Here is a 24,511-nt window from a genome sequence, read left to right as displayed (position 1 = left end):
CTAACAATCACAGAACAACACACTATGTCTGCTTAACATTCTACCTTTTAAAATCTGACTGTCTCACTTTGACTGGAGATGCATTTTCTATCCATGCTTTGTCAGCCACTTTTACTCAGTGTCCATGTGGGAGGAATACTAATCTCCTGGTAATGAAGGTGTTTTGTTCCAATAATTTCACACCTTAATTCCACACATTTCTGAATTCATATGTTTGTTTAATTGTTTATTCGTGTGTACCAGTTGCACAAGAAAATTGATTTTGGAGGGTATAAGGGTTTCAGTCATTCTGAAGTACAATCATCTCTGTATCTTCCTTTAAAGTTGTCAAAACTGTGCTCTTACTCTAGCCGAACCCTAGGGTTTTGGGTAAAGTCATTCACTGTGATGATACCATTAGGACCAATTCTGTTTGAAAAAAGGTTTATCTGCAGTTAGTTCATTGACAGTTAATCTTACGAAAAACAATATACAAACAACTCTCTCATTTCAAATGCTGCTGTTGATCCTTTTTCTCTTAACTTTGTTTTTTTCTGAGTCAGGCTCTGGCTCTGTCATCCAGGCTGTAGTAAATGGTGCAATCTTGGCTCACTGCAACCTCCACCTCCTGGGCTCAGGCCATCCTCCCGATTAAATGGTACAGGCACACACTAGCACACCCAGCTAATTTTTGTATTTTTAGTAAAGATGGGGTTTCACCATATTGCCCAGGCTGGTCTTGAACTCCTGAGCTCAAAACATACACCCATCCTAGAATTACACGTGTGAGCCACCATGCCCGGCCTCTCTTTCTCTTGCCTGACTGCCTGCTCCTCCTCCTGTTCCTCCTCCTCCACTTTTGTTCCACTGGGTCATAGCTAAGAGTGAGTCAGAGTTACTAGGGGTGCTTATAAAGACACAGATTCCTAGACCCCACCCCTAGAGTTTATGATTCCATATATCCAGGGTGTAGCCTGCGATTCTGCCTTTCTAACATATTCTCGGGTGCTGCTGCTGTCAGTACTGCTAGTCTCAGTGGCACTCAAAGAATTATTGTCCTATATAATTCTTTTCCTTCCTCTTCTCCTTCCTTTTCCCTTTTTCTTTCAGATCCATATTTCATGTTCCTCATAATACTTTTCTGTTCCCAGAGCAGTATACTATAATAATCTCACTCTATCTTGGCCCACTAGATTTGTTTTCCCGGTATCCTTTTGCCTCCTCTTGGTAAAAGTTCACTTACATTTCCTGTTCAATGTAGCTTAGCATCCTGCTAACATGTGATGCAGAGATCTCCCCATCCACTTCGGCAATATACGTGTAAAGAAATTGAAACGTGCTGAAAGGTATCTGGGGCGGCCCATGGTTACATGATAAGACCTCACACACTATCTTGAGAGTTTTGGTGATGGTCTATAAAAGTTAGATAAAATGAGGAGAAAGTTATTCTTCCAGGCAATATTCCTGAGATCTGCTTAGATACAAGAAAGAAAACAAAAATATTGCTCTTATGAAATGAGGTAAGAATGATTTAAGATTCTAGAAAGCTTGAAATTTTTATAATCAAATGTCACTAATTAATTCTAAAAAATATTAAGTATTGTGTATCTTTATTTTTTTCTCTCCTTTCTTTGTTGGAAGACTACTCAAGGAATTAAATTTATAAATTCCTAAATACTTTAAGGTATCTGTTACTTTAGTCCGAATAACCTCACTAAAGGAGGGAAGTTGATTTGCATTCTATATACTTAGAATTATTTCTTATTCCCTTGAATCTTATTTCTAAAGGGCTGAGATAAATAGACTAGCCTATATACTCCAACAAGATACTTGTGGCAATGCCACAGTAGAGGAGAAGAAGGTAAGAAAGAGTAGGGTAATTTCCCCAGGAAGATAGAGTCCCAGGAAGATACTAGAAAAATGATCTTGAACATCAGGATAAATGTTCTTCTAAAACATACGGGTCTATCTAAATAGAATCACCTAGTGCTTTATTTTATATTACATAATACTAACCCTTTTATTGCTGGGGAAATATTGGTAGACAATGAGTGCCAGGAATTTTAATAGAAGGGTTACTACAGAAGCAACCCCTCCTTACAATGAAACTTGAACATTAAAGGATCATGCTCAGAACTAATCTCATATCTTTAAATAAACCTACCCTTGGAATAAATTTTACAAGTGAAAGAGTTGTGAAATGAAGGTCAGCATATAGATCTTGGTGGTTTACTGAAACCGAAGATGTACGTATCATCCTGACACACTCTTCCAGGGATCAGTGAAAGAGCAGCCCTGAGTGGTGACTCAGGTGTGACTGGGTGAATGAAAAAGCAGCTGCTGTATCTTCCCACATGATTGCTAGAGACTTGTCCTGCCTTAGCAGTTGATGTTTGCTGTTTTCCTCTCATCCTCTCCCAGAATAGGATGATTGCCGAGATGGTGCTTCTCTAACTGTGGTGTGTAATAATTTGTAATAATTATTAATTTTAAATGAGTTAATATTTAAATTTTATAGATTTACACTTAATAAGCATTGTTATTTTATAAATAGATTATTCAATAAACCACACGATGTCAAAATACTTGGGAGTTTGCAGCAGGCCACCTTCCTGTCCTCTACTAAAAATACAAAACATTAGCTGGACATGGTGGCGCGTGCCTGTAATCCCAGCTACTCAGGAGGTTGAGGCAGGAGAATTGCCTGAACCCAGGAGGCGGAAGTTGCAGTGAGCAGAGATTGCGCCATTGCACTCCAGCCTGGGTAACAAGAGTGAAACTCCGTCTCAAAAAAAAAAAAAGGACCCCTACAAGTAAAGTCAGCCTGGAAGTTAAGTCTGTAAATAAAGGATGCCCTATGAAACCAGTAATCATTATACTCATTGGCATCACATTGGACTGTTCCTGGGGTCTTAAATGTCTCCAAATGTGGTGTGAAAAAATCTGTAACCCTATGTGAATTTAAAAAAATACGTCCACTTTTTTATCTTCCCGTTTGTGATTTTCCCCAGTCCTGATTGAAAAGTCATAGGCCTCTGCTGCTTACTTTCCTTTCCTCCTTGGAGGATAGTGATTTATTCAGTATAAATGCTATAAAGGACAATGAAGAAAAAAAGAGCCACAAATGTCCTTTTGTTTACTTCTCTCTAAAGAAATGATTATTATGAAGGCTGTAGGGGAATCTATAGGAAAAGTTGGGCTACAATATTTCCGCTGAATTTTCTCAGAAAAAAACTGTCAAATATGCATTCCAAGCATATGTGAGAAGAAAAAGATTATGTTTAGAAATGCTGAATGATTCGAACTACCATTTCATACCATTTGGTTTTGGTGGAGGCAGTTACTCTCTCAAAAAATTTCAAACTTGTATGTATCTCAGGCATTCTATTTAAAAATCATGTTTTTGAATCATTTTGAGTTATTTTAACAAGGTTTAACAATGTAAGTCCACATATAAGATACCCAAGCTTTAAATATCTATACATATAAACTGATTTCAGCATCTTTTGTTTCAAAACAGTAAAGTGGCTTTTCCAATACCAAACAAGTCAAATTTCTCCATCCATGGAGACGTCATGACTAAATTCAGAAATAGCCTCATCTTTCCGTTTTTTTTTTTTTTGTTTTTGCTTCCTTATGTCTGAGTTTTGCAGCCAATTCTGTCTATTACACAGTAGCTTTCTATACGATTGTACCCCTTTTAAAAAGTGTCTACTGACAGATATTCTAGGTGTCTGGAAGTCTTTTTCTACAGCTGGCTCTTGGTTGTCTCTAGCAATATAAATGGAGGGAGTGGAGTGGAAATAAATCTGAGGGCAATATTCATAAATAACCCAGAACTATACTATAGTCAGCTCTTCCCAGAGTCTGACGATAGTGTTTCCCTCTCTCTCCTCCTCCTCCTAACCCCTGCTTCTGCCTGGCAAGCACTGAAATGAGCTTGATTTAGAGAGAAGGACAAGATGAGAAGAGGCGTGTTTATCATCAGCTCTGGAGAGTAGACCCTGTGTACAGATGCACTGCTCTTCCAGGCCCAGAGGGAGATTTCCCCTTCAGGAACAAAAAACAGTCAAGCTAACTTACAACTCCCAGAGCGCTGCAAGCGAGGACTAAAAACTTCAGCCACTCGATCTCCTCCATGAAGTGACCCACGTTCATCACACTATTAAACAGATCTGTTGGAAGATTCAGCGCCTTCCACATCTGGGCCAGCTCATCTGCATGGATGATCAGTCTGCCGGCAACCTGCAGGGCAGGGGACAGACACAACACAGAGGATGTGGGAGAAGTTGAGGCAAGACCCTGGGGAACACCCTGCCCCCATGCCAGGTCCACATCTCCCAACACATGGCAAGGGGGGAGATGGGGGTGTTAGGAAGGTACAAGATGGCTCTGTGTGGCAGTTATCTTTGCAAATCCTAGTGCTGAAATATAATTTATTAATTTTTAAACTTTAGGTGTCAGAATTATGCAAAATATAAATATTTATATCTTAATTTCTTGTGATGCTTTTATCTGCTATTGTATTCCTAAATTGTTTTATTCCTTATATGACAGATATAACAGCCTGAAAACAAAACCAAGGGTTAGAGTGCTTACCTGAGACCACTAATTAATGGTAAAACCAGGACAAGACATAGGTCTCTTCCTTCCCTACTGCGCTGAGTCCTTAGCTCTAGACCTCAAGTGCATCCCTCGTTCTTTCCCAGGAATGATATGGGGTATGTGGCTGACCCATGGGGATCTGGTCTGGATGCCTTTTGTTGCTTGATCCCAGGTACTTTAGAGCTCTGTCATGTTCACTGTGCAAGATACTTGGTGGATAAAGTGCAGGAGGGTGAGTGGTTGTTGGCCAACAATACAACAAGGGCACAGATGCCCGATGATGTGCTCCAACACCTTTCCTGACCCTCTGATTCTAGTGAAATGCTAAGCCTCTGGGACCAAGGCAGCTAGCCAAGCCAGTCCTAAATCACCGCAAACCTCTCTGTCCTGGATCATAAAGCAGGGTATGGTGGTGCTCAACCATATTTCCTGGTAATTGGCCAAACCACAAAGTTTCTCAAGCCGGACCCTCCTCATGCATCCATTCACCAAGCAGCTCCCAGGATGATGTGACTGTGAAGAGGTTCACAGCCTCTCCCTAAAAGCTAAAAGCTATGTCTGGACCTGGGATAGCTGGGGAGCTAAAATATACCCTTCCCCAAACTGTGACTGGCATCATATTTTGGTCTTGATCAGGAAGGGAGACACTGCCGAGTGACTGACGACCTGCACTTTTATGGAGAGATGGGATTAGCTTTGCATTGAACCCCTGTACATTCTGCCAGCCTCAAGGAAATCTGGGATGACCCCACCAACGACTCAGCCTACAGCCTATTTCAAAATTATTCCCATTTCTCTAAGAAAAGATTTACTTTCACTCCATGGTTTAGTGCATTTTATGGTGGTTCTAAGTGGTCAGCTGACTGGCAGAAGAACAGTAGGCTTTCGTCTGTACCCACCCAGCCTCAACACTGTCCCTACATTCCCTCAATGCTGCGGCAGGGCCCTTACCCGAGAATGCAGGGTCTTTAATAGCTCAGGTGTTAATTCTGCCCAGTTACACAAACCGACTTGCCCAGACTGCTCTCTCACTGGAGGACTCTTTCCACGGCACAGGGCCTCAAAATAACTACAAGAAAAAAAGTCAGAGAGTAGGAGGAGCATCCTGTACACCAGTGGCTTCTGGCTGTCCTAGCAATCCTTCCCCCTTTTTTCTGTGGGAAGGAGGTAGAGAAGGGAACCCTTGTTAAGTGGTTTCTGTGTGTCAGTGTATTTAGTTCATTTACATCTGGGAAAAGCCTGAATATGTTACTTTCTACTTAGGGCATAGATAATGCTTTGAGAATACAAAGCTTTTTTCTTCTCTAAGGATGAGGAAGAACCAAAAGTTTGGGTATGCAATTCCCTGGAGGATATTGGGGGTCAGTTTTTTTTTTTTCAGTCATTTCTGAGTGTTTTGTAACACACAAATAGATAATATATTACATATGTATATGTAATCTTGGGAAGAGAACTTGGAAGAGAACTAAAGTAATGTACATAAGAAAGGGGAAGACAGCACAGGAATGGTGGTGAAGGCCTGTAATCCGGTGACTTTGGAGGCTGAGGCTGGAGGACCACTTGAGCCCAGGAGTTTGAGGCTGCAGCAAACTGTAATTGTGCCACTACTCTCGAGCTGGTGTGACAGAGTGAGACCTCCATCTCTGAAGAAACAAAAAAGGAGGGAAGGGGAAGAGGTGGAAGTGTCTTACGGGTGAATCAGGAAGGGTTTCTGGCTGGAGATGGTGAGACTCGGGGCTTCTAGAGGGAAGGGAGACAGGGTTGGCAGGGCACTGTGCGAGGCTCAGGAGAGAAGAGAAGCCAAAGAAGGTTTGAGACGATCTGAAGTTACGCGGGGCCTGTGAAAGGAAACGGTTTATCTTCCCTCAAAATTTTCAGTCAAATCTGCCTGCTCCTCAATATTTTGTGGAGTGGACTTTGTTTTGGGGCAATGTGGAACAAGCACAGAGTTCTGTTTCAGCATTGAGATAAGATGAAAAGAGGCTGCCTGCAGCAGGGAATGGACATGAGCCATTGACATGGGTCACCAGTGCTGTATAGCAGGGTCTGTCTCCATCAAAAGCCTGGTTATTGACGATCTGTGAACCACATATGTTTTGCGTTGTAACACATGCCCACCAGAGGACAAGTAAGTATGTGTTCTGCCGATGGCTGATCGGAGGTTTCTTCGTCAACATATATGTAGGGAAATTCTTACTTGCAATGAATTAAATACATATTTTGTCTTGGAAATACTTTGTAGAGTTTTATTCTCTAAAATGCTACAGGTTTTAAGTAAGTCACATAAAACCACCTGAGAGGTGCTCTTCATGTCTGTATAGAATGGAGGGGCTCTTAGGTCGTGCTCTCCTTTTTCATTGTGGTTAAACTACAAATGAAGTTTTCATGGATGTCTAAAAATTTATAGCATTGATACAATGTGCAAGCAAGCAGGCTACAATAGTGGAATGCCTTCTTACCTCAATGTCAGGGACAATATTAAGCAATGTCTTTTTGTTTGCTATAAAACAGCTGCACAAGAACAATGAAATGGATTTGAAACTAACGTATAAGATAAAGTCTATCTATCTGATTAGACCAAAATAAATTAGTCTTCTGATGCTAAAGTTCAATCTTAGAGGCAATATATAAAATTTAGAAAGGAAAATTAAACAGGGCTCCTTACTAGGCAAAGTAGCCCCAGTTATGTTTCTTTTTATGAGCACCACTGGCTTGTTTTCCTTCTAATTGCAAAGCTGCATCCTAATCCAACCCAGGAACACGACAGCGCTGGCTCAGAGACTCTACAGGCCCCTCTAAGGTGACATTTTGTGTCTTCTCAAAGGTGTCCACACTTTCTCCCTACCATCTGCACAGTGCACTCACTCACAACCTCAGGCTGAGGGCATCTTCGCTTCCCCATCTCACTGCGTTTCTCTCAACAGCCTCCCTTACTCTCCCTTTCCCACTGAAACCCTACTAATCAGGGAATCATCAAACAGTAAAAACAGCCTGAAAATGGTCCATGAGGTCTAGTGATCTTCCAACTACTAAGTCCTTGTTCCCCAGTTTCAAGCAAGCAAGTTTGTCTAAGAAGCAGTTTCACAGCTGGGAGGCTTTCTGGGCAAAGCTGCTTCAAGCCAGGCCTGTAGCAACTGTTGTGTAAGCTCCATCTACTAAGCAACCTTTGGAGGTCTCTCCTGAAAGAAGGCACCCATGTTTGAGGCACACTGTTTTCAGCCATGCCTGAGGACCTCAAAACTCTGCTTGGCCTTTCTCCAGAATGCAGCGTGTATTGTGTGGACATCTTGATGTTGGCAGAACAAATCAGTTCAGAGAAACACTAAATAACAATAATTTCCTCAAAGACAAGATTCAAAGCGTCTTTGGTTGGGTCCAAGTGTAACAGCAGGGGAAGAAACGTCTCCTTAAAGGGTGAACTAGCTGGACTGGTCCCACCCAATCCACCTAGCGCTGTCGCTTCCCTTCCCAGGCTGCACTGCTGCCATCCTGTGGTGAGAAGAGAATGAAGAAAGGCAGATTAAGCTTTGGAGATTCCAGCCTTCTTTCTCCACCCGGACTGGGAAAAAGAGTGCGGGGAGGAGGTGGGTGTGCATACGCTGGTGTGACACGGTCATATAACTCTTACTGCTTGCCCCAGGACACGGCCTATTGACCTGGCGTCCTACTGCTCAATCTGGCTCGCTTAGAGGAGGCATCCCATCCTCACCCAGTTAGATGTAGTATCTATGTGTGGATTTTAAAGCATCAAAGCAATGCGAGGGCTAAAACCCACAAAGATGATGCTAGTTAGTCCCGACCCTGGCTTCAGCCATGACAACCTCCGCGGTTGTCCAGGACCCTTTCTCCTGGCCGGTCCTCTAAGGGGTGAAGGCGAGAAAGGAGCACCTACTCGACCCCAAACTGGAGGAGGTCCTGCGGCTGCGCCAGGATGGCGGCTCTGGCAAACTTCTTCAGCATTTCCGGCAGCTCTGGCGGGATGCATCTTTGCTCCTCTGTCTGAGCCATTTTCTTTTATTTGGAGGAAATGGAGGATACCATAATGATTAATTTTAGACTTTGCAAAGTATTAGAAAAGTTATTACAGTAATATAACCACTAAATCTGTAGAGAGGAAAAAATGAATTTTTTAAAAACACAAACAAAAAACCTTAATCAAAAAGAAGGCAAGAAAGGAGCAGAGAAAACATAGGAAAAGTGGACAAATAACACGGTAGAAAATAATGCATACATATCAGTAATCACAATAAAAATAAACGGGCTTAAATGTGCCAGTTTAAATACAGGTATAGGAACGCCTGAAAAAACAAAGACACAGAAAGACTCAAGGTAAAAAGGGTATAAATAAGTAAATAATAACCAAAAAAAGTTAAAGTGACATACTAATACCAGGCAAAAGATACTTTAAGGCAAAATGCACAGTTAGGAATAAAGAGGGTCACTGCATCATGATGAAAGCTTTAATTGTTAAGACAATAGCAACAGTTCTCAATGAGTAATGCCACAGGCATCCCTGTGGAGGAGTCTCACCATGTAGGTGGAAAAGCAGTATATTGTTTATGGTGATATATGTATAATATTATGAAAAAGAGTAAGGAATGATAAATACAAATTCAGAATGGTGGTTACCCCTGGTGGAGGAGGGAGAGGGATGTCACTAGGGAGCTACAAGGGTCTCGGGCCTACTAGTAATGTTCTACGTTTTAAGCTGGATGGTTGCTGCCTAGATGTTTGTTTTGTTATTTTTACACTTATATTGTGTATTTAGTTTTGTAGGTATGAAATATTTCATAATTTAAAAAGTTACTCTTTTAAGTTGTTTCTGATGACTTTCAACCCATTTTATCTGTCAAAGGGCCGTGCTTTATTTGCTCATATTGTCTGCACATATATAAATATATATTCTTTGTGTTAGAAATACATAACATTTACCATTTTAACCGTATTAAATGTATAGTTCAGTGGCATTAAGTACATTCACACTGTGGTGCAACCATGACCACCATCCATCTCCAGACCTTCTTCATCTTCACCAGCTGAAATTCTGTGCCCATTAAATACTAACTCCCTATTCTCCTTCCCCACAGCTCCTGGCAACCACCGTTCTTCTAGCTCCGTGAATTTCACTACTCTATCATATAGAATCATATGGCATACAGTATTTGTCCTTTTGTATGTGGTTTATTTCACTTAGCACAATGTCTTCAAGGTTCTTCATGTGGTAGCATGTGTCAGGATTTCCTTTTCCTTCTGATCCATCATCAGATGCGTTATCTATTGCACCTCTGGTCCCAAGCTGAGAATTTCTTTGTTCTTAAGGCTGAATAATATTTTGTTGGATGTATCACATTTTATCCATTCATAGGTCAATGGACATTTGGATCATTTCCACCTTTTTGCTATTGTGAATAATGCTGCTATGAACATAGGTATACAAATGTGTTCAAGTCCTTGCTTTAAATCGTGTTGGGTATATATACCCAGAAGTGGAGTGGATGGATCATATGGTAATTGTATTTTAAGTTTTTGAGGAACTGCCATACTGTTTTCCACAGTGGCTGCACCATTTTCTGTGTCCATGTATTTTGACAGGATCTTTTAGTTGTTGTGCAATTGTTTAATTTCTCTCCTGGAGTCTCAGATAATCTCATGTAAATGAAAAGATGCCCCAATCCTAATTAAAGAACCTTCCATGGCAACAATAACAATGTTAACCCTTGGTCATATAACTTGGCTTATGTATCGTGCTAGTATTACCTCTTAAAAGCATGAGTTCTGCATGTTTATTATTTAACAAATTAATAGGTACCTCTTTTGCTTATCTTAACTTAGCCATGCTCATATTTCAAAGATTTCCCCATGTTCACCTCATCGTCTACAATTCTAGGGACACATGGCTCATTTACAGACCGGCATGTAAACCATGTTCCATAAAGTTGCACTACATGATTCCCTGATTTGGAGATCTGGTGTACACACTTGGGGATCACCGTAGCCCTGTCTTATATAAGTATTTATTAAGAGTAAGTGTCATAATACCCTATACCATTTTCATGTTTTACTTGTTCTTCCTACTTCTTTTTTTTTTTTTTTTTAATGCAGTTTCGCTCTGTCACCCAGGCTGGAGTGCAGTGGCATGATCTTGGCTCACTGCAATCTCCACCTCCTGGATTCTACTGCCTCAGCCTCCTGATTAGCTGAGACTACAGATGCATGATGCCACACCTGGCTAGTTTTTGTATTTTTTAGCAGAGATGAGTTTTCACTGTGTTGGTCAGGCTGGTTGTGCTTCCTACTTCTGACTTCATTATAGCATTCCTGTGATTCAGAGATTCAAAATACACAAACAAGGGCTCTAAGGGGTGAATCTACTGTAGTTCCCAACATAAGATCAGGGCTATGTTTCTCTTCAGTTCCATTACCATTCCTGATGATATTCGACACTGCACTGGCCTTTTCCAAAACAAAACACAGGGCTGCTATCCTTCATAGCTAGTTATGGCATAACATCCAGAGGGCAGATGAAGCTATAGTGAAGAAGCACTCTTGACTGTGAGGCTGGAGTCCAGGATTTTGGCCTTGGGTCTATTTTTGAGTAATCATGTGATCCTTAGGAAATCATTAATCTAATAAAACCAATGTGTTTTATTGGAATTGTGCTGAATACTGAGATACCTAAATAAGTCACATACTCTGCTTCATGGAGGTCACAGTCTAGTGGAAGTGAGTGACAGGAAAATCAGCGACTCAAATGAGGTATAATAAGTCTCAAGAAGCCTACACTAGATATAGAAGAACAGAGGAAAAACTCTTGGATGGGGCATCTAACATCTGGAGGTAGGAGAAGAAGGTCAGAAAATGCTTTTCAAAGAGTGGTGATATCTAAACTGAGACCTGGAAAACCCTGTTTTGTTCATTGCTGTATTCAAGCACCCAGAAGAGTGCCAGGTACAGGGTAGGTATTCAATAAGCATATGCTTGCTTATGAGAGTAAAGAGAGAATTCCATGTAGCTAGAAGGACTTAGGCAAAGATGTGTAGTCATCAGAAACATGACGAGTTCAGGGAACTCTAATTATGGAGTTCTAAAGTGGGCAAAGCAGGAGTGGTTGGGCCTAAGGCTGGAAATACAGCTCAAGGCTTTGGCTTTGGAACTTCTTCTTGAAGACAATGGGGAGCCACTAGAAAATTTAAGCACAAGAGTCACACAGTCAGTGTCAGCTTGAGGTGCCAGTTACCAATTTTTGCCTCTCAGCTCCAAATTCACCTTGTATTGCCTCCTCTGCGAAAAATTGAAATGGGTCCTTTAACATTTTTCCCTTGCCAGCCGCCATAATGGTAAGCTTTGTTAGTACAGGGCACTGGAAGGACTGGAGGAGGAAGAGGTTTCTCTTGGGAATTTAGGAGTGCTCCTCTTGCTAGGATCCAGGAACTTGTAGTTTCTCCCATGCTGGGATTCTGTAGCACACAGCTTTTCCAGCATCTGGTTCATGCAGTGTGTGATCTCCTGAGTACCCAACTGCTGCAGTACACAGTGGCCAACAGTGCCCCGTGGCTAGCAGTGCCCCTGGCACCTTTTGGGAAGCTCTGTAGCAGAGTGAGTCACCTTTGTGTGAGTGGCTTCTCTGGTGTTTCAGAGAGTAGATTTTGCCTGCCTGGCACCTCAGCAATTTCTCTGCTCCCTAGTCAGCTGTGGCCATACCCTCTGCACCAAGCTCTGGGAAAGGTTTCCTCCTTGGGTCATCTGTCTCAGGGGAGGGATTGCTCCTTATATCCATGATTCCTGTATATTTTAGATCTCTCCCAACATAGCAGCCAGTCCTTCATTACTCCATTCCTATCATTAGCAATTCTTTATATTGAGCTTGTTAAAATTACTATATGCTCAAAAATTACTGTATGATTTATTTCTCTTTGTTGTACTCTGAAACACATGTTGACTGACAGCTGTGTGGATGGGCTGAAGAGAGGGTGGTGAAGCTTCAGGCAGGGAGCCAGGTTAGGAGAATATGGCAGCACTTTTGACAACTCTCAGGAGCTTTACTGCCTTGAAAAGTAGTTGTCATAGGGAGATAAAAGAGACAGGTATTTAGGAGATAGGATCTACAGGATTTGGTAACTATGGAGGGAGGAGGTGGAAGAGAAGGTGGAGGAAGAGAAGAAAAAGAAAGCGGAGAAGGCGGAGGCGGTGAAGGACAGAAGAATCTAGAGTGACTATCAGTTTTCAAGCTTGGATGACTGGCTGCATGGTAGTGCCACCCTTGTAGAAATGGAAAACACTGAAGTGGGGCCAGGTCAAATTATCCTCCCACGTTCCCATTTACTTTCAGGAGTTCCATGCACTTTTGAATCACGAAAAATTGGAATCATAGATTCTCCAAGTTAAAGAGGCACCAAAGCCCAAGTTTTCTGCCTTTGGGCAATATGGGCCACTTGTTCACCTCAAAGAAGTGGAAGAAAGATCCATTCTAAACATTCCTCAATTCTAACATTTCGTAAAGTTCTTTTCCATTTTTAAATCTCTTGGATAGTAGGCCTTCTTCAATTATACAGAGCTCATCCATACCCCCAACTCTTCCAATTCAATAAATTTTCCCTTAAGTGGAAGCTATATGCCTCCCAATGTGAAATGACTGGCCAACATACACCTGCCAAGTGCTGAAGAATGCAGGTCTTAAAATAGACTATAGTCTTGTTTCTGGAATCTCTCACTTGGTTTTATTGGTATGGGCTAAACAGGGCTTCTGTTTCATAAATGAAAGTCTCCAGTTACATGAATAAAAGGCTCCAGGCCAGAATTTCCGAGGCAGTTTCTACCAGCAGCACTTGGAACCAAGCACCAGGCAGCTGCACATCCCTGTTTGGGTTTGGCATGCGCTTGCTCTTGTTTGGAATGCATTCTTCCCCTCTTAACAGGTTAATTCTTCCTTTGGAGGTCTGCTCAGCCTTCCCTGACCACCCTGTCAGTTCCACTGTACATACCCTGTCAGAGCATCACTTACCTATGGTTGGTGTGATTCTTTGAGTAACATGTGCCTCCCCCAGCAAACTCCACGGCAGGAAGGGTCAGTTTTTGCTCACTACACCATCCCAATGCCTAGCCCAGTGCCTGGAACTCGGTGTTCAATAGAGACTAGTAAAAATGAATGAGTGATAGCAGTCTGTGAAGTGCTAGCTATAAAATGAATGAGTGACAGCAGTCTATGAAGTGCTAGCTATAAAATGTATCAGTGATAGTAGTCTGGGAAGTGCTAGGTATGCCCACTGGTCCTCATGGCAATTCCCCCAAAGCTATTTCTATATCCATGTTTCTGATGAATATGCAGAGGTGTGGCTCCTCCGTGAAGGGCTCTGTTTCCAGACTCTTGAGTCTCCCCATCACTGTCCTTCGGTTAAGAAACCGTAGAATAGTATTCTGGGTACAAAATACGCACACGATTTGGCCAGAAAGCCATAATCCCCCAGTCACATTCCCTTAAAGATCTCCTTGCTTTCCCTCCCCCCTGCTTTGTGAACAAGGAGAGGCTCAGACTCCAGGGGCGCCGCGCAGGACTCCTCCCTCAAACCCGCTCAGAGCCCTGCCCTCCCTCCACTTCCCCTCCGGGGTGGCTACCTCAGGCTCGCTCCCAAACCGGCTGTCTGGCTTCAGGCGACACCTGGCGCCTGGCCTCAAGGGAGAGATGTGGGGAGAGACCCAGTGCCTACCACCCTTGGCAGAAGAAGACCAGCAGAAGCTAGGCGGGGAGGGCAACAGCGGCCGGGGGGAAAGCAGCGGCGGGGTGCGACCGCCGTTAGCGTTAGGACCGTGAGCGCTCCGCCTTCTGCTGGCAACCCCCGCTACCAGGTCTCTGGGGGCTCGCCAGGTGTGACGTCACAGAGTTCCCCCCACCCACCTGAACAGAGGCCCGTCCCCAGGGTCGTCACAGAGCCGCCCCGCCCCCTCGGCAGAGGCGGGTTCCCAGGGTCTTCACAGAGCCGCCCCGCCCTCTCGGCAGAGGCGCGTTCCCAGGGTCGTCACAGAGCCGCCCCGCCCTCTCGGCAGAGGCGCGTTCCCAGGGTCGTCACAGAGCCGCCCCGCCCCCTCGGCAGAGGCGCGTTCCCGGGGTCGTCACAGAGCCGCCCCGCCCCCTCGGCAGAGGCGCGTTCCCGGNGGGTCGTCACAGAGCCGCCCCGCCCCCTCGGCAGAGGCGCGTTCCCGGGGTCGTCACAGAGCCGCCCCGCCCCCTCGGCAGAGGCGCGTTCCCGGGGTCTTCACAGAGCCGCCCTGCCCTCTCGGCAGAGGCGCGTTCCCGGGGTCGTCACAGAGCCGCCCCGCCCCCTCAGCAGAGGCGCGTTCCCAGGGTCGCGCTAGGGCGCTGCTGGGGGAAGCTGAAAGCTGCTTTGAGCTTTGCTGGTGGCTGAAGAACCAGAGGGCCTGGAGGGTGAAGGATAGGGCTGGGGGCGTTCGGGGTAGGGCGGAACGTGTAGCCGTAGACTGTGCGCTTCTGTAGGTGAGAGAGCAGAAGTGGAGCTTAACTTGATCTTTTGGCTTGTGGAAAGTGAACAGGTGAGAAGTCCTCGAGAATCATAGTAAGAAACACTTCTTACAATGCGTTTTTTGGTGCCAGGAATTGTTCTAAGTGCATTATACACATGAACTCATTTCATCCTTACTGTCACCCCATGAGGCAAGTACTATTATTATCCCCATTTTTACAGATGAGGGAACTGAGCACAGAGAGGTTAAACTTGTCCAAGATGACAGCAAGTGATAGAGTCAGGATTTGAACCTGGGTTGCGTGGTCCCAGATTCCTCAGTTTTGATGGTAAGTAAGGGGGATGGAGTGGGAAGGAACAGAGCCTGAGATGCCTACTGGGAACAACAGGGAAAGACAGAAAATATTTACTGGGTAGAATGTGGTCACTGTGCTAGGGCACTTTTACCAACATGATGAGAATGTCTCACAGTAACTCTGAAGGTAGGCATTGCCTTCGTTTTAGAAACAAAAAACAGGGTGAAGGCTTTCAGTAATTTTGCCTGTGATCAAACAGCTGGCAGTAGGGCCCAGGGCCCAGCTTGACTCCAGGGCTTCTGATTTCAAAAGACTGGGGTGTGTGTGTGTGTGTGTGTGTGTGTGTGTGTGTGTTTCTGAGACAGGGTCTTGCTCTGTCGCTCAGGCTCAAATGCAATGGGGTGACCGTGGCTCACTGCAGCCTCAACCTCACAGGTCTAAGCAATCCTCCCATCTCAGCCTCCCAAATAGCTGAGAATACAGGTGCATGCCACCATGCCAGGCTAATTTCTATATTATATTTTTATAAACAGGTTTTGCCATGTTGTCCAGTCTGGTCTTGAACCCCTGGGCTCAAGTGATCCACCTGTGTTAGTCTCCCAAAGTATTGAGATTACAGGTGTAAGTCACTGCACCTGGCCTTAAGAGTGTTCTTTTTAAGCACCTAAGGAGGCAAGAGAAGCCCCATCTTTCTCTGCTACAACTCTTGTCACTTCACACCCATTTTGAAGGTGTCCATTGCATCATCTAATCCTTCAGTCCATTTATACAACAGTGTGTATTAATTTAAATCAATTAGTTCACCCAGGGCCTTCAAAGCTTTCTCTTGTTGTGAGATGAAAGCCTTTGTCTCTCCTTAAAGCAATTTTAAGCATCAGTGAACAAGTGGGGGAAATAGATTTTTGGTTTATGCATGCAGAAAGCTTTTCACAGCCTGCTGCCATTCATTTGTAAAGAGGCCACTCTGCTGGCATTTGTCAAAATCCTGCAGTCCTTGCACACCTGGAGAATCCTGGATGATCTGGGGATGGCCACTGCCCACAGGCAAGGTCTGGGGATGAAGGAAATCTACTTACTGGCTATGACCTGCCTTTCTGAGGCCTCCATGGAGGGGCTGCGAGGTGCTGGTGTAGGCGCCTAACCAACAGGGTGTGCCTTAGGATGGGAGGGGGAGGCTGGAGGCCTGAGGGCTGCAGGTGCATCTTCCAGGATAACAAGAATGCTCTGGCCACTGGGGTCTGTTTTGTGTAGGTACATGGGATGAAGGTGTGCCAGTCTATTCCTGCTTTCATGCAGAGTACATAATATCGACAGGAATGAATAATAATGATCTTTGTGCAGAAGCAGTTTTCAGACAAAGCACTAGCAGCTGGAGATGGAAGATGAAATAAAATAGAATGTTAGTGTAGAAGGTTAAACTCAAGGGAGGAATTTTCTACACTGTCTGACTGAGGTGGTTTGATGTCTCTGTAGGAGGCCAGGTTGAGAGGCATAGGTTAGATTATCCTGGATCTATCAGTCAATAAATATAACAGAGTACAATCAAGAGAATATAATTTTACAGGGAAATTATAATAACACAATTCAGGAAAGCTGCTTTCTTCTAAAACAGAGGTAAGAGTAGGAGAGGGAGGCGCACACAGACATTACTGGTAGTGGTCTAGCTCTTGGGGTGGATGGTGGTTACATGAGTGTTTATTATGTTTCAGTAAAAATATCTGTCTTCAATATTACAATAAAATCTTTTAGTACATAAAATCTTTTATCAAGTAGGTTACGTTGTTTTCTGCTATTTTCTTGCACAAATGAAAATTGACGGCCGGGCGCGGTGGCTCACGCCTGTAATCCCAGCACTTTGGGAGGCTGAGGCGGGTGGATCACAAGGTCAAGAGATCGAGACCATCCTGGTCAACGCGGTGAAACCCCGTCTCTACTAAAACTACAAAAAATTAGCTGGGCATGGTGGCGCGTGCCTGTAATCCCAGCTACTCAGGAAGCTGAGGCAGGAGAATTGCCTGAGNCGGCTGTCTGGCTTCAGGCGACACCTGGCGCCTGGCCTCAAGGGAGAGAGTGGGGAGAGATCCAGTGCCTACCACCCTTGGCAGAAGAAGACCAGTAGAAGCTAGGCGGGGAGGGCAACAGCGGCCGGGGGGAAAGCAGCGGCGGGGTACGACCGCCGTTAGCGTTAGGACCGTTAGCGCTCCGCCTTCTCCTGGCAACCCCCACGCGGCTCCGCCGCCAGGTCTCCGGGGGCGCGCGGCGTGTGACGTCACAGAGCCGCCCCGCCCCCTCAGCAGAGGCGCAGTCCCAGGGTCGCGCTAGGGCGCTGCTAGGGAAGCGGAAAGCTGCTTGGGCTTTGCTGGTGGTGGAAGAACCAGAGGACCTGGAGGGTGAAGGATAGGGCTGGGGGCGTTAGGAAACCCGGGCTGGGGGCGTTCGGGGTGGGGCGGAATGTGTAGCCGTAGACTGTGCGCTTCTGTAGATGAGAGAGGGTAAGTGGAACTTAACTTGATCTTTTGGCTTGTGGAAAGTGGACAGGTGAGAAGTCCTCGAGAATCATAGTAACAAAGACTTCTTAAAACGCGTTTTTTGGTGCCAGGAATTGTTCTGATTGCATTACACACATGAACTCATTTCATCCTTACTGTCATCCCATGAGGCAAGTACTATTGTTATCCCCATTTTTACAGATGAGGGAACTGAGCCCAGAGAGGTTAAACTTGTCCAAGGTGACAGTCAGCAAGTAATAGAGTCAGGATTTGAACCTGGGTTGCATGGTCCCAGATTCCTCACTCCTGATGGTAATTAGGGGGGAAGTGGGAAGGAACAGAGCCTGAGATACCTCCAGGGAGCAACAGGGAAAGACAGAAAATATTTACTGGGTAGAATGTGGTCACTGTGCTAGGGCATTTTTACCAACATGATGAGAATGTCTCACAGTAACTCTGAAGGTAGGCATTGCCTTCGTTTTAGAAACAAAAAGCAGACTCAAGGCTTTAAGTAATTTTGCCTGTGATCAAACAGAGCTTGACTCCAGGGCTTCTGATTTCAAGACTGGGGTGTGTGTGTGTGTGTGTGTGTGTGTATGTGTTTCTGAGACAGGGTCTCGCTCTGTCACTCAGACTCAACTACAATGGGGTGATCGTGGCTCACTGCAGCCTCAACCTCCCAGGTCTAAGCAATCCTCCCATCTCAGCCTCCCAAATAGCTGAGACTACAGGTGCATGCCACCATGCCAGGCTAATTTCTATATTATATTTTTATAAACGGAGTTTTGCCATGTTGCCCAGACTGGTCTTGAACACCTGGGCTCAAGTGATCCGCCTGTGTTGGTCTACCAAAGTATGGGATTACAGGTGTGAGTCACTGCACCTGGCCTCAGGACTGTTCTTTTTAAGCATCCAAGGAGACAGGAAAAGCCCCATCTTTCTCTGCTTGTCATTTCACACCCATTTTGAAGGTGCCCATTGCATCATCTAATCCTTCAGTCCGTTTATACAACAGTGTGTATTAGTCTAAATCAATTAGTTCACCCAGGGCCTTCAAAGCTTTCTCTGGTTGTGAGATGAAAGCCTTTTCTCTCCTTAAAGCAATTTTAAGCATCAGTGAACAAGTGGGGGAACTAGATTTTTGGTTTATGCATGCAGAAAGCTTTTCACAGCCTGCTGCTATTCATTTGTAAAAAGGCCACTCTGCTGGCATTTGTCAAAATCCTGCAGTCCTTGCACACCTGGAGAATCCTGGATGATTTGGGGTTGGCCACTGTCCACAGGCAAGATCTGGGGATGAAGGAATTCTAGTCACTGGCTCTCAGCTGCCTTTCTGAGGCCTCTGTGGAGGGGCTGCCAGGTGTTGTTGTAGGCACCTGACCAATAGGGTGTGCCTTAGGATGGGAGGGGGAGGCTGGAGGCCTGAGGCCTGCAGGTGCATCTTCCAAGATAACAAGAATGCTCTGGCCACTGGGGTCTGTTCTGTGTATGCACATGGAGGAAGGTCTGCCAGTCTATTGCTGCTTTCATGCAGAGTAAATAATATCGACAGGAATGAATAATAATGATCTTTGGGCAGAAGAAGGGATTTTCAGACAAAGCACTAGCAGCTGGAGATAGAAGATGAAATAAAATAGAATGTTAATGTAGCAAGCTAAACACAAGGGAGGAATTTCCTGACACTGTCTGACGGAGGTGGTTTGAGTAGGAGACCAGGTTGAGAGGCATAGGTTAGATTATCCTGGATCTATCAGTCAATAAATATAATAGATATAATCAAGAGAATAAAATTATATTGATTGTATCCTGAAATGATAATGACACAATTCAGGAAAATTGCTTTCTTCTAAAACAGAGGTAAGAGTAGGAGAGGGAGGAACACATAGACATTACTGGTAGTGGTCTAGCTCTTGGAGTGGATGGTGGTTACATGGGTGTTTATTATATTTCAGTAAAAAGATCTGTCTTAAATACTACAATAAAATCTTTTATTGCATAAAATCTTTTATCAAGTAGGTTACATTGTTTTCTGCTATTTTCTTGTACAAATGAAAATTGACTATATCCTTTCTCATCATTTCCTTTTTTCTACTAGATAATTCTCATCAGCATACAAACATTTTCCTCTTCAGCTTTGACCCATTTCTCTGCTTCCCTTTATTGCCAAGTTCTTTAATAAGAGTTGCCCATCCCTGCCATCTCTAATTTCTCTCTTCCAAATCTCTTTTGAATCTACTTGAAACAGGCTTTCATCCCCATCATTCCACTGAAATGACTTGTGTCCAGGTCCCCAATTACATGCTGTTAAATCCAATGTCATCTCTCAGCCTCAGCTCAACCTATCAGCAGCATTTGACTCTGTTGATAACTTTCAAATAATTGAAACACTTCCTTTCCTTGGATTCTAGGACATCACACTCTTGGTTTATCTCCTTCCTCATTGGCTGTTTCTCTGGGCTCTTTTGCTTGTTCTTCCTCCTCTCCCTGACATTTTGATCTTGGAGTGCCCCAGGATTTACACTTGGACTTCTCTAACTATATGCACTCTCTTTTTGATCTCATCCAGTCTCATGTTTTGGATATCAAATTTATGTCTTCAGCCCTAATCCTTTCCTAAACACCACAGTATAACACCCAACTGTCTACTTTGCACCATTGCATGTCTAATAGGCTTCTCAGGCTGAATACCCCACAACTGCACTCCAAGATTCCTCTCCAAACCAGCTCCTCCAGGATTCCCCATAGCAGCAAATGCCAACTGTTAATTCCAGTTTCTCAGGCTAAAAAACCTTGGCATTATCCTGGGCTGCTTTTTCTCCCACACCTTAAATCCACTCAGCAAATGCTATTGGCTGTATCTCTGAAAGTCATTCAGAATTAGGGCACTTCTCTCCATGTCCTTCACCTTGGTCCAAGCAAACCTCATCTGTCACCTGGACCATTACAGTGGCTTCCTAACCCATCTCCTCTTTCTGCCCTTTCCCTCCTGTGGCCTGTTCTCATCACAGCTGCCTGATCACTTTTTTTGGAAACCTAAGACTGATCATGTCATTCCTGTATTTAGAACTCTCAGTGGCTCCCACCTTATGCAAGTAAAAGTGAAAGTAACCCACAAGCCCTTAAACTCTCTGAACACATCATTTTCTCTTTTCTCCTTCTTCACTACCCTCCGGCCATGCTGGCCATCTTACTATCCCCCAGAAAGGCCAGACCCTCTCCCGCCTGAAGACTTGCACTTGAATTTCATCTGCTTGGAACATGATTTCCTCAGATATCCACATGGTTCACTCCTTAGCACCTTTGGTTTGTATCCAAATATGACCTTCTGAGGGAGTCTTATCTGACTCTTTTAAGTGGAACACCAATGTCACTTCCGACACCTCCCTTGCTTTATCAGTCATTGCATACTATGTATTTTTAATTTTTTGTTTTATTAATTTCTCTATATTTTTCCACTGGAGGGCATGGGGTTTTGGTTGTTTTAGTCACTGCTGTATTTCTGGAGCTAGAACAGAACTATGCACATAGTGGGCACCATAAATATTTGTTTACTGAATTAAAGTCTCTTTTTCATTCTCTCTTTCCACCTTGCTTCCCCTTCCTTCCTTATTCCAAGAGGCCCTTCTGAAAAATCATATGTCAGTGTCCTTTCAGCTTTGCATGTTCAGTGTCTTAGGGACTAAAGTTCTATTTGGCCAAATAACAACAGGTCTGGCACCGGAGAGTGGGAATCCTGACTGCCATCTCTACTATCTCAGCCTTATAATAAATATCAACTGTCTCATACCAGCTATGAGCTCAGAATGTCATTCTCCCCATCCTATGTGGCTTATACTGTGGCTCACTTTCTCCAGATCTTCAGTTTGCCATTTCATAGGAGGAAGCAAGAGCAACCCCATCCCAGCTGCTGCTTGGATCATGATGAGGCTGGGGCTGAGCCGTGATGGTGGGTATACCACAGTCGGGACCTTGGCTCAGGTTCAGCACAATTCTGGGATTTAGCTGTGGGATGTGGTTGTTAGACTCCTCACGGAGCCAATCTACACTGTGTATATAAACTCCTTTAACAAACACATTTGTGGTGTTTTTCTGCTGCGTAGCAAATTACCACATACTTAGCAGCTTAAAGCAACACAGATTTATTATCTCAGTTTCCATGGGGCAGTAGTCTGGGTAGGCTAGCTGGGTTCTCCGCTAAGGGTCTTGTGAGCCTAAAATCTAACTGTTGGCTAGGGCTGTGCTTTCATATGAGCCCAAGGGTCCTCTTCCATATTCATTGGTTGTTGGCAAAATTCAGTTCCTTGCAGATGTAGGACTGAAGTCCGTTTTCTTGCTGGCTTTTGGCCAGGGACTGCTCTCAGCACCTAGAAGCCACCTTCAGGTCCTAGTCCTATCGCCCTCTAATGGCAGTTTACAACATTGATGTTTGCTTTCTTCCAGGCCGGCAGAGGCATCTGCTGTTGTTTCTTTTGTGTTTTTTAAGACTCACCTAATTGAGTCAGATCCACCCAGGATAATCTCCCTTTTGACTAACTCAAAGTCAACTGATTAGGGACCTTAATTACATCTGAAAGTTCTCTTTTGCCACATAATACTAATCACAGGAATAATCATAACTCCTCATATTTGCAGGTCTCACCCACAAAGAGATGAGTTTATACAGGGCACATACAACATGGGGTGGAAATGCTGGAGGCCATCTTAGAATTCTACCTACCACAATATGCCTTTGTGAGAGAAAATGGTGAGAAGGTCCATCATCTGTATTCAGAGTTGGAACCAATGAGGTGACAAGCACAGCCACTCATTGTGGTGGTGGATTCCCTCCTCTTCCTGCAACCTCTGTGTGTAGTCTTTTTAAAGAACTTAGGAGAGCAACACCTCCTATAACTCAATTATGAATAACAAACCACAAAATTCCACCTAAATAAAAATGTCTATCCAATCAAATTCTACTTCCTTAAGGACTTCAGTGATTGGGGGAAAAAAAGAGAATATTTACCACTGGGAGGTGGGGTGAGTTGTGTGGACAAGATTCCTCCCTTCTTTTTTTTTTTTAATTGCATTTTAGGTTTTGGGGTACATGTGAAGAACACGCAAGATTGTCGCATAGGTACACACATGGCAGTGTGATTTGCTGCCTTCCTCCCCATCACCTACATCTGGCATTTCTCCCCATGCTATCTCTCCCCAACGCCCCATGCCCCACTCTCCCTCCCCTATTTCCCCCCAACAGACCCCAGTGTGTGATGCTCCCCTCCCTGTGTCCATGTGTTCTCATTGTTTAACACCCACCTATGAATGAGAACATGCAGTGTTTGATTTTCTGTTCTTGTGTCAGTTTACTGAGAATGCTCGTTTCCAGGTTCATCCATGTCCCTACAACAGAGACGAACTCATCATTTTTTATGGCTGCATAATTTTCCATGGTATATACGTGCCACATTTTCCCTGTCCAGTCTATCATCAATGGGCATTTGGGTTTGTTCCAGGTCTTTGCTATTGTAAACAGTGCTGCAATGAACATTCGTGTGCACGTGTCCTTATAGTAGAACGATTTATAATCCTTTGGATATATACCCAGTAATGGGATTGCTGGGTCAAATGGAATTTCTATGTGTAGGTCCTTAAGGAATAGCCACACTGTCTTCCACAATGGTTGAACTAATTGACACTCCCACCAACAGTGTAAAAGTGTTCCTATTTTTCCACATCCTCTCCAGCATCTGTTGTCACCAGATTTTTTAATGATCGTCATTCTAACTGGCATGAGATGGTATCTCAATGTAGTTCTGATTTGCATTTCTCTAATGACCAGTGATGAGGGGCATTTTTTCATATGGTTGTTGGCCTCATGTATGTCTTCTTTCATTAAGTGTCTGTTCATATCCTTTGCCCACTTTTGAATGGGCTTATTTCTTGTTTTCTTGTAAATCTGTTTTAGTTCTTTGTAGATTCTTGATATCAGCCCTTTGTCAGATGGATAGATTGCAAAAACTATTTCCCATTCTATTGGTTGCCAATTCACTCTAATGACTGTTTCTTTTGCTGTGCAGAAGCTGTGGAGTTTGATTAGGTCCCATTTGTCTATTTTGGCTTTTGTTGCCAGTGCTTTTGGTGTTTTGGTCATGAAGTCCTTGCCTACGCCTATGTCCTGAATGGTTTTGCCTAGGTTTTCTTCTAGGGTTTTTATGGTGTTAGGTCTTATGTTTAAGTCTTCAATCCATCTGGAGTTAATTTTAGTGTAAGGTGTCAGGAAGGGGTCCAGTTTCTGCTATCTCCACATAGCTAGCCAGTTTTCCCAACACCGTTTATTAAACAGGAAATCCTTTCCCCATTGCTTGTTTTTGTCAAGTTTGTCAAAGATCAGATGGTTGTAGATGTGTGGTGTTGCCTCCGAGGCCTCTGTTCTGTTCCATTGGTCTATATCTCTGGTTTGGTACCAGTACCATGCTGTTTTGATTACTGTAGCCTTGTAGTATAGTTTGAAGTCCAGTAGTGTGATGCCTCCCACTTTGTTCTTTTTGCTTAGAACTGACTTAGCTATGCGGGCTCTCTTTTGGGTCCATATGAAGTTTAAGATGGTTGTTTCCAGTTCTGTGAAGAAGGTCATTGGTAGCTTGATGGGGATAGCATTGAATCTGTAAATTACTTTGGGCAGTATGGC

The 24,511-nt window shown here is 44.1% G+C and overlaps 1 protein-coding gene across 1 annotated transcript; it reads right to left on the bottom strand.

Moving 5' to 3' along the window:
* Window positions 1-209: 209 nt before the first annotated feature.
* Window positions 210-14,394, bottom strand: LOC108294563 (ropporin-1-like). The gene is made up of 6 exons (XM_017516450.2): window positions 14,197-14,394; window positions 8,477-8,595; window positions 5,536-5,653; window positions 4,063-4,224; window positions 1,223-1,392; window positions 210-408 (listed from the first exon to the last, which is right to left on the bottom strand). The coding sequence occupies exons 2-6, from the start codon at window positions 8,590-8,592 to the stop codon at window positions 342-344; spliced, it is 633 nt and encodes a 210-aa protein (XP_017371939.2). The 5' UTR covers window positions 8,593-8,595; window positions 14,197-14,394; the 3' UTR covers window positions 210-341.
* Window positions 14,395-24,511: the final 10,117 nt, after the last annotated feature.

The sequence above is a fragment of the Cebus imitator genome, unplaced genomic scaffold (genome assembly GCF_001604975.1).
Source record: "Cebus imitator isolate Cc_AM_T3 unplaced genomic scaffold, Cebus_imitator-1.0 Scaffold588, whole genome shotgun sequence".
Classification (NCBI taxonomy): Eukaryota; Metazoa; Chordata; class Mammalia; order Primates; family Cebidae; genus Cebus; species Cebus imitator.
This window is presented reverse-complemented; position numbering and strand designations above follow the sequence as displayed.